Source organism: Podarcis melisellensis, assembly GCF_964234715.1.
Source record: "Podarcis melisellensis genome assembly, chromosome: 8".
Taxonomy (NCBI): Eukaryota; Metazoa; Chordata; class Lepidosauria; order Squamata; family Lacertidae; genus Podarcis; species Podarcis melisellensis.
The window spans coordinates 29,001,910-29,015,366 of NC_138540.1; the positions used below are offsets into that span (position 1 = coordinate 29,001,910).

A 13,457-nucleotide genomic window follows, 5' to 3' on the forward strand; every position below is an offset into this window, starting at 1 on the left:
GAACAGTTCAGGCTCAACACAAATCTGCTTGGTTATTTTAGGAATTTCTTGTGTTTGCTTGTTTGTTTTCATTTTTTCCTCTAATTTCTTTCATGCTTTTTGATGTAACCACATATAACCACAGAGTTTGGAATATGTTTGTCTTGTCTTCTCTTGCTTTGCAAAATGGGTCTGCAGTTTCTGCCTGCATCAGTCTCAGGAAGTGGCAGTGGGGTGGTTAACTGCAGCAATGGCAGCAGTAAGGGAGAAGTACGTATTGCCACTGCTGCCACTTCCAGAGACCGATGCAGGCAGATCCAATCCAGCCTTTAACTACTGTCTGCACACCTCTATGTTTGGTTCCTTCTTCCTCTGTTCTGCCTTTGTCTCCTCCCCACTGCCACTTCCCCATGGATCGTGGCAGCTGAGGGACCTGGGTTGTTGCTCTGTATGTTCTTCCTTCTCACCACGGTCTCCAGGTTTGCCAACATTATAAGCTACAAAGATGTCTGCAAACATGACATGAGTGCTGGCAACATTAACCCCACAGAATGGGAATCCTTTGCAGATAAATGTTGTGTCTGGAGGCAGTCAGGTTATGTATCTGAGGCATTGCGGGGGGGGGGATTTGGGGGTCTGAAAGAGCCCCCTTTGAAGGAGACCAGGGATCCTGTTAAAAATCTCTTGGCTCACAAAAGCTCCCTTTTGAGACATAAGAGACACCCTTTCCTCTGCTCACAGAAGAGGCCCCTTTGCAGAGACACCTGGGTTCAGAGAAGATGAGAATGGCATTTGGGAATGTACTTCTGAAGAGTAAATTTATGGGAGTCTGGCCTTCCCAGCTTACCAGAGAAGGACAACTCGCCCTTATGTAGGCTGATTATCTATGTAAACATAAATCACAAACTACAATTCTACCTTTTAGTATGTAGGCTTGTATCTATGTAGACTAAGAAGTGAGGGGCCCTCAAAGGGATGCCATGTCAGGGTGCAAACTGGACAGAGAGTTGTATCCAATGAGTGTTTTGCCAACTACCTTCTGCAAATGTCTGGTGCTTTAGATTTTATATGAATCCTTTGTCTGTAAACCCTTTAAAAAGTTCCCTGTGGACAACACCTGGGGTTCAGTTTTTGCGGAGCAATCTCATTGAAACACTCTTACTGCAGTAAAGTACTCTTGGACTCTTCCTTCAACCCGACTCATGAGTAGTTAATGGTACTAGTGTGAATAGCAGGTTTTCTCCTGCTTCATGCCCACAGCGATGACCAGAGCAGAAGTGATTGCTGGGAGGAGCACAGAGAGAGGAATTGTCAAGGTGCACCTGTAGCAGCAAAACTGGATGCCTTCATCTTCCCCACCTGCAATAAAACATGACTCTCCTATATTGGTCTCTACAGCCACAACAGGCGCTGTAACTCTGCAACAGTTTGACTTCACCCCAGAAGGGGCATCTTCCGTTGTCTCCTGAGACAGACGGTTGTCAACTACAACAGTGCTGTGTCTGGGCACCCCCAGCACCCCCTGCCTATGCCTTGATATGAAAGGGAAGGAAGCCATTTTACATTGTCAAATATGTAATGGTATGTATTGATGTATAGAGAAAGGCTCTTCTGGGTGTTTGCAAAAGACCAGAAGTCATGGAGGCCAGCGAGGACCATTGTTTAGTGGCAATGTCCTCCAACCTTCACCAGCCTGTTACCTTCCTGATGTTTTGGACTACAATTCCCATCAGCCCCAGGAAGGCAGGAGTACATGTTTTGCAGGTCTAATCCCTGGTATTTTCTGTATTTTAGAGTACAGGAAAAACTTCCACCCAAGGCCCTGGAGATCCACTGACAATCAGAGGCAGTTTTAGGAAGGAAGGAAGGAAGGAAGGAAGGAAGGAAGGAAGGAAGGAAGGAAGGAAGGAGGGAAGAATGAACCTCATTGATTTCTGAACAATAAAAAATGAAAATTGTTCAATCATTTCATTTTTAGGTAGCCACCCACTGTTCATTTTTATTGGTACACAAATTGAAACAACCTGGAACAACCTGGACAGGTCACAGTGAGGTCACAGGGGATAAGAAAGACAGATATAAAATTAGGTCTACAAATCAAAGGCTCTTCTGGTTCATCCATCTGGCATTTGGCACATCTGATCCTTTGAAAGGGTAACAGAAGGCCTGGGAATTTTATGCCTTTTGGATGGTAAATGCCAATGCTGTAAACATCAGAAGTCTTAAAACAAACATAAATGGGAGTTGAATGAAATGAATGGAATTCAAAGAAATGAAAAACAAAATTAAGTTTAGGCAAAGGTATTGCTAGGTACTTAAAGGATTCAGGGCACTGGCTCTTCGGAACACAAATGCACAGAAAACTTGTATATGTTAATTTATATGTATAGATGCAAATGCAGGTTTCTGAGCAAATTAAGGTGATAGATGGCTGAGTGCTTACGAGCACGCTCTTTGCAACTCAGCATACCTCCTGTCAAAAACTACTCACATCCAAGTAATTTTTTAAAATAAAAGCAGCTTTTTAAAAGGGTCAGGATATCTGTAGCCCAGTGCAAAATGCTTGGGCCACTTCCTAATCATGTTCATAGTTTAAGAATGAAAGTAGAGAACCTTAGCATTTTTCCTTGGCTTGCATGTACTGTTCTTAGTAGTAGTGTATGATTTGGTCAGATCAGTCTGTGTTCTGACTCACAGCCATTCTTCCTCCAAGCATTTCTTGCTTTATGGTTGTGTAGACTTTTCATTGTAGTCTCATTCTGAAGATCGAGTGGTGCCCATGGAAATTCTCCCTCCTACATAACTCTTACAGGAGTCTTCTTCTTAATTTTGTATTTATTGTTTATTACTTATGGAAAAGTGGTTCCCACCTTTCTCCAAAGCTGCTCAAGGCAGCTTACAAAAATTAAAATCAACAATACAATCAATAATAAACTATCTTAGAAACATTTTTTAATAAAAAAAGAAAGAAACCCAGTAACAGCAGCCCAATAAAACAGTTTCAGCAGGAGTTTTTTTAAAAAAGGAGAAAAGAAATAACACAGTGTTAAAAACACAGGGGAGGACACAAGGTGGACCTTATCTGGTACCTAAGAGAGAGTGATGATGGCTCCAAGTGATAACTTTCCTAGGAAGGGTATTCCACAATCACAGAGCCACCACACAAGAAGACCCTCTCTCAGGTAAGTGAGCTACTTATCCTCTGTAGGACAAGGAGATCCTTATTTGATTATTTGAGCTGATAGGTAGGTTCAAGTGGAAGGAGAAGACCTTCACCTATCCCAGCCCACCAAAAACAACTAGAGGCTTTGGAAGTCAACACAAGACTTTGAATTGTCCTCAGAAACAAAAACCAGCAAACTGGTGAGGTAAGCACCCATCATGTTCTGGTCCAGTTGATGTTCCCAAACACCTTTCAAAGCCCCTCCTCCCCCATACAACACATTGGCTTATTTTCCTTTGCTTTTGGTCACCTGGCATACACTAGCCTTTCTCCATGAAGTTCTGAATGTGCAGATAGTCATGTAGTTTTCAAGCATCTTTTCCCACACTGGCTCGTCTGCCATGGATCTCTTGTGTGTTGACAGAAGGTTCTGAAGCAAATGCAAAGATGACCGCCAGAACTTCACACATCAGATCTATTGGCCATTGTCATTGCCTTGAGTGAACTTGAGGGGCTGTTCCTGAACATGGCCCCCACGCTCTCCTGTGGATGTGCATTGCAGGGGAAGATTTCTGTCTTTCAAGAATGTGGCGCCACCATTGCTGACCTTCTCATCAAGGGATCCTCAATAAGATTTAAAGGAACCCCAGGGAACACAGTCTGACAACCTTAACCATGTCTACTCAGAAGTACATCTCAGTAAAATCAATGTGACTTACTCCCTGTTAAAAAAATTTAGCGTTGCATCCTGAAACCCATAGGCAAGGAGAAATGTCGTAGCCTGAATTGGTTCCTTCTGCACACTGAAACTCTCTGTGTTCACACGGGATCCACTTTTGTTAAATTCTTTTGTTAAATTCTAAGAGCTGTAATCAACATGGATTATTCAGAGAACGCTCAGTTACCTTTTCCCAACCCCGGGATTGTTGTTGTTGTTGTTAAATTAGTTCTCTTGTAGAAATGGGCTTTGAAATGCAGGTGTCAGCATGTATGTTTGTGAAAACTAAATTTCTGAAGTAGAAAACATCCATTTATTTAAGTTCATATATACTAAGCGTGTCAAACGGAATCATATTTATAACCCACAACACCCATTTCTTTGATGGTATTAATTTTTTTTTAAAGAAAAAAACAACAACCCAGAACATTTAAGATTTTTTTTTCCAAAAATTTGCTACAGTACAAAAAGTGTTTGTGTTTATATATATATATTATATGTATAGTAACCAGAAATACTGACTTTATTAGAAGAGATATTCCCCACCCTTGCTTTCACTATATATATTTCTTCTTTTTGACATGTATTCCGCTCTGCGTCACCTTCTGAAGACGTTTCCCCCAGGCGAATCATGGCACATTATGGTATTATTGGCACAGGTTCAAAAATAGAGTCACAGTCCACACATGTCCCAGACTGAAGCCATGGCTCTGTTTGGCTGGCTTCCATCTTCTTTCTTCCATCTTTGCTTGCAAGTTTATTCTCTCCCCACCCCAGATCCCACCCGCGACCATCTTCTCCCATGAAAAATAATGCACTCCTCGAAAATTCAATCACTCGTAGGGGCAAATCCCTTTTTTATTATATAAAAATATATTTGGCTGTTCTTTGAGTCTTCCATCAGTAAACACAAATGGTAGGTATAGGTAACCCATTCCTTTTTTTTTTTACAGGTTCACCAATGGAATCCTGTTAAGGACAAAAAGAAAATATTAAAATTAGCAGCATCCCACAATGATCTACAGTTTTTTATTTTTATTTTATTTTTTTAGTATTAGCCATGCATTAATTTTCAGTGGCTATCACCTTCTTTACAGCTCATTTTCGCCTTTAATTAAATTGACCAAATTTAGAGAAAATCAACAAAAACTCGAATAAAACAGTAGCCATGCGCATAAGGACCCTCCGCAGATCAAATATACAATCATCCAATGTAAAATGTAATTTTATTTCCTCTTTAAATAAAAACAGAACATGAGAGAGAGTCTAACCATGACATGCTGAAATCAGATCCGTTGGAACCAAAGCTATATAAATTAATTGATTCCATGGGGTTTAAATCTGAGCATGACTTGACATTAGATCACACCCAATGAAAATAATTATTTTTCTAGCCTGGTTAAGGTAGGTAACAATATGTACAGAAGCTTGAAAAAATACTTTTCAAATTATGGTTGTGTTGGTTCTGTATCACCTCTTCCTGCCATAGGAGCCCAGGGAGAATCACAGCATGCAAAAAAAAAAAAAACCAAAAACCTATAGCAGCAGATGGAAATATTGAACTGTTTGGGACTCTTCACACAGATCTCGAAAGCCTGGACAAACAAACACATCTTTGACTGACGATGAAAAACTGTCACTGTGGGAGGGAGTTCCACAATTGGTGCACTGCCACCAAGAAGTCCCCCATTTAAAACATAAGAACTCATTTAAAGTCCCTCATTGAAAACATGAGCGCCTCCTGGATCAGGCCACTATCCCATCTACTCCAGCTTCATGTTTTCACAGTGGCCAACAAGATGCCTCTTCTGGGAAACACTCAGGTAAGAGCTGAGCACAAGAGCACTTCTCTCTCCCTTCCTGTGGCTCCCAGAAATGGATACAGTGTGATACCTCAGGTTACATACGCTTCAGGTTACAAACGCTTCAGGTTACAGACTCTGCTAACCCAGAAATAGTACCTCGGGTTAAGAACTTTGCTTCAGGATGTGAACAGAAATGTGCGCTGGCGGTGCGGCAGTAGCAGGAGGCCCCATTAGCTAAAGTGGTGCTTCAGGTTAAGAACAGTTTCAGGTTAAGAACAGACCTCCAGAACAAATTAAGTTCTTAACCCGAGGTACCACTGTACCTGAATATTTCCCACATCTAATGTAGCCATTCAAGAGGCAAGTGGTGTAAGGCAATGATCTATTAGGGCAGAAATAATAAATATAGGTCTCTATGATCACATAGTGGACAGAAGCATATGATTTAACTTTTGAGTTATCCTATCTGTTACTTTGTCTCATGTGGCTAATAAAAATGCAGACCTAATTCTATTGAAAACAACCCTTTTGCCATCCAAACTCTCTCTCCATCTCCAGCTCTAACTCCCACTCCACCTACCACTCACTCCCAAACTCAACTGACTCCCTAAACTGTCTCCCACCAGCATTCAAACTCCCTTTCAAACTCTCATTCAATCACCATTCACTTCCAATATTCCATGCACGCTCTTTCTCCCCCTTGCAACCTAACACATACTTTAAATCACATATTATACCATACTTGCCCAAACATTTACTTTAATTACACTAGGCGCTGTTTTTCAACTCACTATGTTCACCAACCTCCCCCCACATTTCTCCTACATTAACCCATAGAGCATCCACTTGCCACCCCAGGCAACTACTAAGCTTCTTTTTCACCTTCCTAACCCTATTTCCACATGCAAATCTAGGACCGTGATGTGGCACTACTAATCCTCCAGTGGGGGCTGTGTGATGACAGCCTTGCATTTTTATGTATATAGGAAGATATACACACACAATATTGTTTACATAAACACCAGAACATCACAGTGATACCCATCAGTGGAACTCCAAGCAGGGTCACCCCAGCAGATCTCAGGGCACAGCTTGGCATAATAATAATATTATAATAATTTATTATTTATACCCCGCCCATCTTTCTGGGTTTCCCCAGCCACTCTGGGTGGCTTCCAACAAAAGATTAAAAATACATTGAAACATCAGTCATTAAAAACTTCCCTAAACATGGCTGCCTTCAGATGTCTTCTAAACGTCAGATAGTTGTTGTTCTCTTTGACATCTGATGGGAGGGCGTTCCACAGGGTGGGCACCACTACTGAGAAGGCCCTCTGCCTGGTTCCCTGTAACTTCGCTTCTCGCAGTGAGGGAACCACCAGAAGGCCCTCGGTGCTGGACCTCAGTGTCCAGGTTGAATGATGGGGGTGGAGACGCTCTTGGAAGGTATTGGGGAGCAATGTCACCAGCCCACACTCACTTAAGTTAACCAGTTATGGTCTATCAAAAAACAAAAACTGAATAACAACTACATACCAAGACAATCCCAAAACCAATTCTCTTCCAACACACAAAAGAGCTTCCCTAGACCAGATGAGACTACATGTTCCTCAATTGCTCTCCTACAAGCCGTGGGATGTGAGACCACACTTTCCCTTCCCACCAACCCTGTGCTAGTAGCCCACCTCCAACACAGCTAGACATCCAAGTGTGCATGAGGAATAATGTTCAATTGGGGCATGCATGCATTCAACCCTACAGACTTACAAGCCAGCTTGCCTAGTCAATTTCCTAGACAAAATCAAGAAACCAACATTGTGATTAGAACCTCCACCCACTGGATTTCATGCCCTAATATCTAGTTCAGACTTGATGGGCTTGTGTGGATATCTGATGGTATCAGAGGCAAGGTGAGGGGACTGGGCTGGCTGATGTTGGGGTTAGGTAATCAAGGAATATATCATTTCTTGTTATCTGGTCACCTGGGAAAGTTCCTTTTCATCTCAGGCTACCAACAAGTGATACTATACAAGCTATCTAATTTTAGTGCCGCATTGAAACATCTCCTGCATTTTTGACTATTGGTCATCAATTAATGAGAAAAGAACTTTTTAAAAAAATACAGCACTTGATTGCAATGAAAAACAAAACCTCAAAGCTGTTTGCAAACAGAATAAAGCAATGAAATTATCAATAAAAACTGTCAAATTTAAAACATTCCAAAATACTAATTAAAATTAACTAAAATAGATTGAAAGAACATGTCAACATTCTACGTATCTGGGTGGGCTTGCCTAAAAAATGTTTTGGGTAGGTGCTAAAAAAAGTACGCTGAAGGTGCCTGCCTGATTTTAATGAATAGAATTGCATTCTATAATTATCAAAGCAGGTGGAAGATTTCAATGACATTCTCATGAATGAGGTCTGGGTTTTTTGTGACTTACCTTATTTTTGAGGTGGTCGAGGGGTGTTTTGTGAAGGTCCTTCCATTTGTTCCACAAACCATCTCATCAGCGCTCTGCAATTTGCACCCTCCCTGGTTTCCCATGCTCAGCCTAGGGGAAGACATCATGAGGTCATTCCTCCGGCTGGGCTATTTTTATTTATTTTTTCAGATCAGGAAGTGTGGGCAGTCGGGGAAGCTGCAGAGTGCTGGAGAAATGGTGACTGCGGGATGGAGGGGAACCCCCACATACCACCTTCAGCCACCTTGGAAAGCTAAGGTAAGCTCCAAACCCCATACCCTGGTAAATTCTTCAAACAGATCTAGAGCACCCCAAGAACAAGATGGGGTCTAGCAACATATTGGAAGACAGATTCCCAAACAGATCATAGAATCATCGAATTGTAGGATTGGAAGGGACCTCAAGGGTCATCTAGCCCAACGCCCTGCAATGCAGGAATCCTTGGCAGGTGGCCAACCATCCTCTGTTAATAAACCTCCAATGAAGGAGAGTCCACCACCATCCAAGGCAGTCTATTCTACTGTCAAACTGCTCTTACCATCAAAAAGTTCTTCCTAATGTTTAGCTGGAATCTCTTTTCTTGCAATTTGAATCCATTGGTTTGGGACCTACCCTCAGCAACAGCAGAAAGCAAACTTGTTCCATCTTCCAGATATTTGGAGATGGTCATCACCTCACCTCTCAGTCTTCTCTTCCTCAGCCTAAACATACTCAACTCCCTCAACCATTCCCCAATAGGCTTCATTTCCACAGCTCTTTAACATCTTGGTGCCTCTGGTTTAATGATTGCTTTGGTTAGAGTTGAGGTGTCAGCCTGGAAAATACCTGTGGATCCCTTCCAAATATGTGATCCTGCATATGTGAGGCTTAGTATCTGGTATGAGAAACCTGCTGAACCAACTCAACCAGTAGCTTTGTTGTGGTAATAACTTGGCCAGCTAGTTAAGTCCTGCCACGTACATGTCCAAAGTGGTTGCTATAGAGACACATGAGTGAGCCTTTTCCTATCTCACCTGGCTGACGCCACAGTTGTATGCATGAGTAAGTAAAACCATATATATATATATATATATATATATATATATATATATATATATATGCAGGTTTTGGTGTCCTCGGGTGTCTTCCCGTGTAAAAGTTGGGGTGTCTAGGCGACGTTTCGACGAGGTCTCACTCGTCATCTTCAGGCTGGTGCTTTCGGCTTCTTGTTACTGGAACAGAGCAGGATCTCAGTGTTTGAGTTCCTATAAATACTGTTGAGGGGGTGTGGTGTATAGCCTCCAATGTTCTGGGCAGAGAGGAAGTTCCCAGGCTAGTGTGCCTTTTCTTCTTTTGTTCCTTAATTACTTGAGGGATATCTTGAGTGATTTCTTGAGTGATATCCTGAGTACCACTTAGGTGGGTCATTAGGTGTGGATTAGTTGCTAAAGTCTTTGTGTCTTGACCTCTTGAACTTTGTGAAGAGTTTTTCTGAGAAGATGGCTGTACTGCACTTAGTTGTGCTCTGGCTTGGCTTCGTGTATAGGGGCGAGCTGTGGTTTTGTGGCCTGTGTCAGCCAGATCTGTGTAGGGATTGCAGGGGGGTGCAGCATCCGGAGGTGCCACCATGGTTTGGCTACTGGATATATATATATATATATATATATATAGATATATATATATATATATATATGTAAAACCATATATATATGTGTGTGTGTGTGTGTGTTTGTGTGTGTGTGGTAAGTAAATAAATATATATGGTAAGTATATATATATATATACACATATATAATAATCACAGCCTCCTCTGACTTTCATTCCAAGGGAACCAAACCCTGGGGAAAGGGCAGGCATTTCTGGAATCTCTTTCCACTTGGGGATTGGAATGTGTGCAGCATTATGATGGATAGGAAACACAGAAGATATACTCACTGAAGGGGTTGAGGCATAAAATGCATCTTGGCGGTTCTAGGGGTTCAAAGAAGGAAGGAGGGCAACATTTTAAATATGACATCCCTGCTCATTTGCACTGTGGGTTTGGTGGGAAAAGGAGAGAGAGAAGAGGAAGCACTGTGAACATTTTATAAATAGGGAAGCGGGGGCAGGGGGGATAACAAATGCTGCCACCTTGCAGTGATGCAGAATTAAGAAAGACAGGGGATTTTCCATTTGAGGCATCAGGTCCGTTGCTGTGAGAACAGGAGGCTGAACTAGATAATAAAGTAAGAAGAGCCTGCTGGATCAGGCTAATGGCCCATCTAGTCCAGCATCCTGTTCTCACAGTGGCCAGAGAAGGCCCTCTGCCTGGTTCCCTGTAACCTCACTTCCCACAGTGAGGGAACCACCAGAAGGCCCTCGGCTCTGGACCTCAGTGAACGATGGGAGCGAAGATGCTCCTTCAGGTATTCTGGGCCAAGGCCGTTTAGGGCTTTAAAGGTCAGCACCAACACTTTGAATTGTAGCCTTCTCCTCTACAATGGTTTCCTGCAACTCACATTCAGAGCATGACTTCCTCTGAACATGGAAAAAAAGCATAGGCATCTTTGCTAGTAGCCACCCATAGCTTTACCCTGCATGGATTTGTCAAATCCTCTTTTAAAGCCATCACTGCCTCCCGTGGGAGCAAGTGCCATGGTTTAACTACGTGCTGCATGAAGAATCATAGAACCATAGGTTTGCAGAATCGTAAGGGGTCTCAAGGAACTAGTCCAATCCTCTGCAATACAGGAACCACTGCTAAAAAATCCCTGACACATGGCCATCCAACCTCTGCTTAAAAACCTCCAGTGAAGGAGATTCCACCATCTTTCAAGGTCATCCATTCCACCATTACTCTGTTATCACCAGGCTGGGCCCTGTTTTCCTTTGAGGACTTTATTTGACGTTTTCCTGAATCTTCCAACAGATGGGCTTTTGGCCTGATCCAACAAGGCTAACTGCTTATGTTCTTATTGATGCAACTTATTGACATTATGTTATGATTTGACTCAGCTGAAAACTACAATGATGGAGCTGCTCAGAAAGCTCAGCTTGTAGTGCTGTATTTGTGGTCAGGGCTGGCCCACCCATGAGGCAAGTTGAGGCAGTGGCCCCAGGGCAATCAGCTGGGAGGCACAGAAGATCCAGTCTCCAAGGAGAGCACCACTCACTGCCTCCTGTGCTTGACAGCCACTGCCACTTCCTCCACTGAACATCCATGCAGCACCAGGTGGCAGGGGATGCATGGCAGCAGAGGGCACATAGTGGTGGTTGCAGAAACAAGGGCAGCATTTTCTCTTTTGCTTCCAGCAGCAAAATGTCCTGGGCATCCTTGTCTGCAGTGGCCTCTTGTAATCCGCCAATAAGCATCCTTTGATTCAAAATGTCCAAAGCATCAACCAGCCCTCATTAATGCGACCTCCTCGCCAGAGGAAGGGAAGCAGAAGCACATGGCCCCGATCCTCTTCTGAGGGATTCACCTCTCCTCCTCCCGACCACTTAGCCCACAAGTGTGCAATCTGGGTGCGGGTGAGAGAGAGGAGAGGTCTTTAGTATCACTACACATTTAATTTAGATTAAGGGACGCGTTAGCAAAACCGTAAATCATCATTAGAGTTACATCTATTGAGGATTAGCCGACATGCAGGAGATAAGTACCATGTATTGCAGCTAAACTTTAATTACATTTAAAGTTAATTGCTGTTTGTGCAATGGCTAGCAGGCTAGACTCAAAAGGGGCACACCCCTCTCTCAACACTGCCATTCATATCTCTTTTTTGAGGGGGAGGTTTAGAAAGAGCTCTGTTTATGGTTCGGCTGGAGGTCCTTTTCTCACAACCTGCTTCGTGGCCTTTATTGAGAGCCAATGGGATGTAGTGGTTAAGGTGTTGGACCCGGGAGATCAAGGTCCAAAACCTCTCATCCTAACCTACCTCATTGGGTTGTTGTGGGAAATGAATGAGGAGGGGGAGGACCATGTATCCATCACGTTGAGCTCCTTGGGGAGGGGGGAGGGATAGAAATGCAACAATTAAATAAATAAACCAGGGAGAGATGACCTTGCCAGGTTACCAACCATAAAGCAAACATACAGCAGGGAGCCAAACCCTAGAGCTAAAATGATTCAGAGAGAAGTGGATGAAGCAAAATTGTGCATTTCTCCATCTCAGCCTTTGCCAGTCTGGTGGCCTCCAGATCTTCTGTACTACAACCCCTTGGTTGACAGGAGTTGTAGTCTGGAACCTTGTGGGGGGTGGGGAAGCAAAGGCTAGCCGATTGAAGCATATTTCATTTATGACCAAAAAAGGCAGTAGCTTGAAATCATGGAGTAGGGTTGGATGGGTGAAAGGTCCCACAGATTGTCTCCAGGCTCACCTCTTATTCCCACCTCCATGCCAGTTCATCTCTCAGGATCTGATGGGTTCCATCCTATCCCCACCCCCTTCAGAATAAAGCTACATCATCAAGATGAAAATTCTAAGTACAAATGGGAACCACAAACCACTGGGATAGACACTGCTACCAGCAAGTTGAGGGGGAAAATGCTCCCCAACATTGAAAACAACTGAAAAGCTCCAAGTTGGGGGGGGGTGTCTGAAGGAATTATAGAACCATATAATTGTAGCGTTGGAAGGGATCCGAAGGATCCTCCAGTCAAACCCCCTGAAATGCTGGAATCACAACTAAAGAATTTCTGACTGGTGGCCATCCATACTCTGTTGAAAAGCCTCCAATGAAGGAGAGTCAATCAACTTCTGAGGGAATCTGTTCCACTGTCAAACAGCTTTTACCTCAAAAGTTATTCCTAATGTTTAATGCTGGAGGAGACTCTTGAGAGTCCCATGGACTGCAAGAAGATCAAACCTATCAGGAAATCGGCCCTGAGTGCTCACTGGAAGGACAGATCCTGAAGCTGAGGCTCCAATACTTTGGCCACCTCATGAGAAGAGAAGACTCCCTGGAAAAGACCCTGATGTTGGGAAAGACTGAGGGCACAAGGAGAAGGGGACATGAGAGGAAGAGATGGTTGGACAGTGTTCTCGAAGCTACCAGCATGAGTTTGACCAAACTGCGGGAGGCAGTGGAAGACAGGAGTGCCTGGCGTGCTCTGGTCCATGGGATCATGAAGAGTCGGACCCGACTAAACAACTAAACAACAACAACAACAAATGTTTATCTGCAATCTCCTTTCTTATCATTTGAATCCATTGGTTCAGGTCCCATCCTTTGGGACAGTGGAAAACAAGCGACCCCTGCTCCAATATGGAGTCCTCTCCTACCTCACGTTGAGTTTCCAGTTCCCCAAATCATGCGGTGATCTGAAATCTTAATTAACAGCCTTCTTCCTGATACTTAATCTCCAGCCC

At 43.2% G+C, this 13,457-nt stretch overlaps 1 protein-coding gene across 4 annotated transcripts in view; it reads right to left on the reverse strand.

The window, feature by feature from the left end:
* Positions 1 to 4,330: 4,330 nt before the first annotated feature.
* AJAP1 (adherens junctions associated protein 1) overlaps positions 4,331 to 13,457 on the reverse strand; it is a 121,701-nt gene continuing 112,574 nt past the window's right edge. For 2 of the 4 annotated variants that reach the window (XR_014171315.1, XM_081923769.1), the window contains one exon: positions 4,331 to 4,829. Coding sequence is in view for 2 of the 4 variants with exons in the window: in XM_081923769.1 (XP_081779895.1) it covers positions 4,808 to 4,829 (22 nt within the window). In the remaining 2 variants the exon portion in view is untranslated. Of the gene's footprint in view, positions 4,830 to 8,109; positions 8,221 to 13,457 lie in introns of those variants that run through there. The other 2 variants (XM_081923768.1, XR_014171316.1) reach the window with 2 other exon arrangements.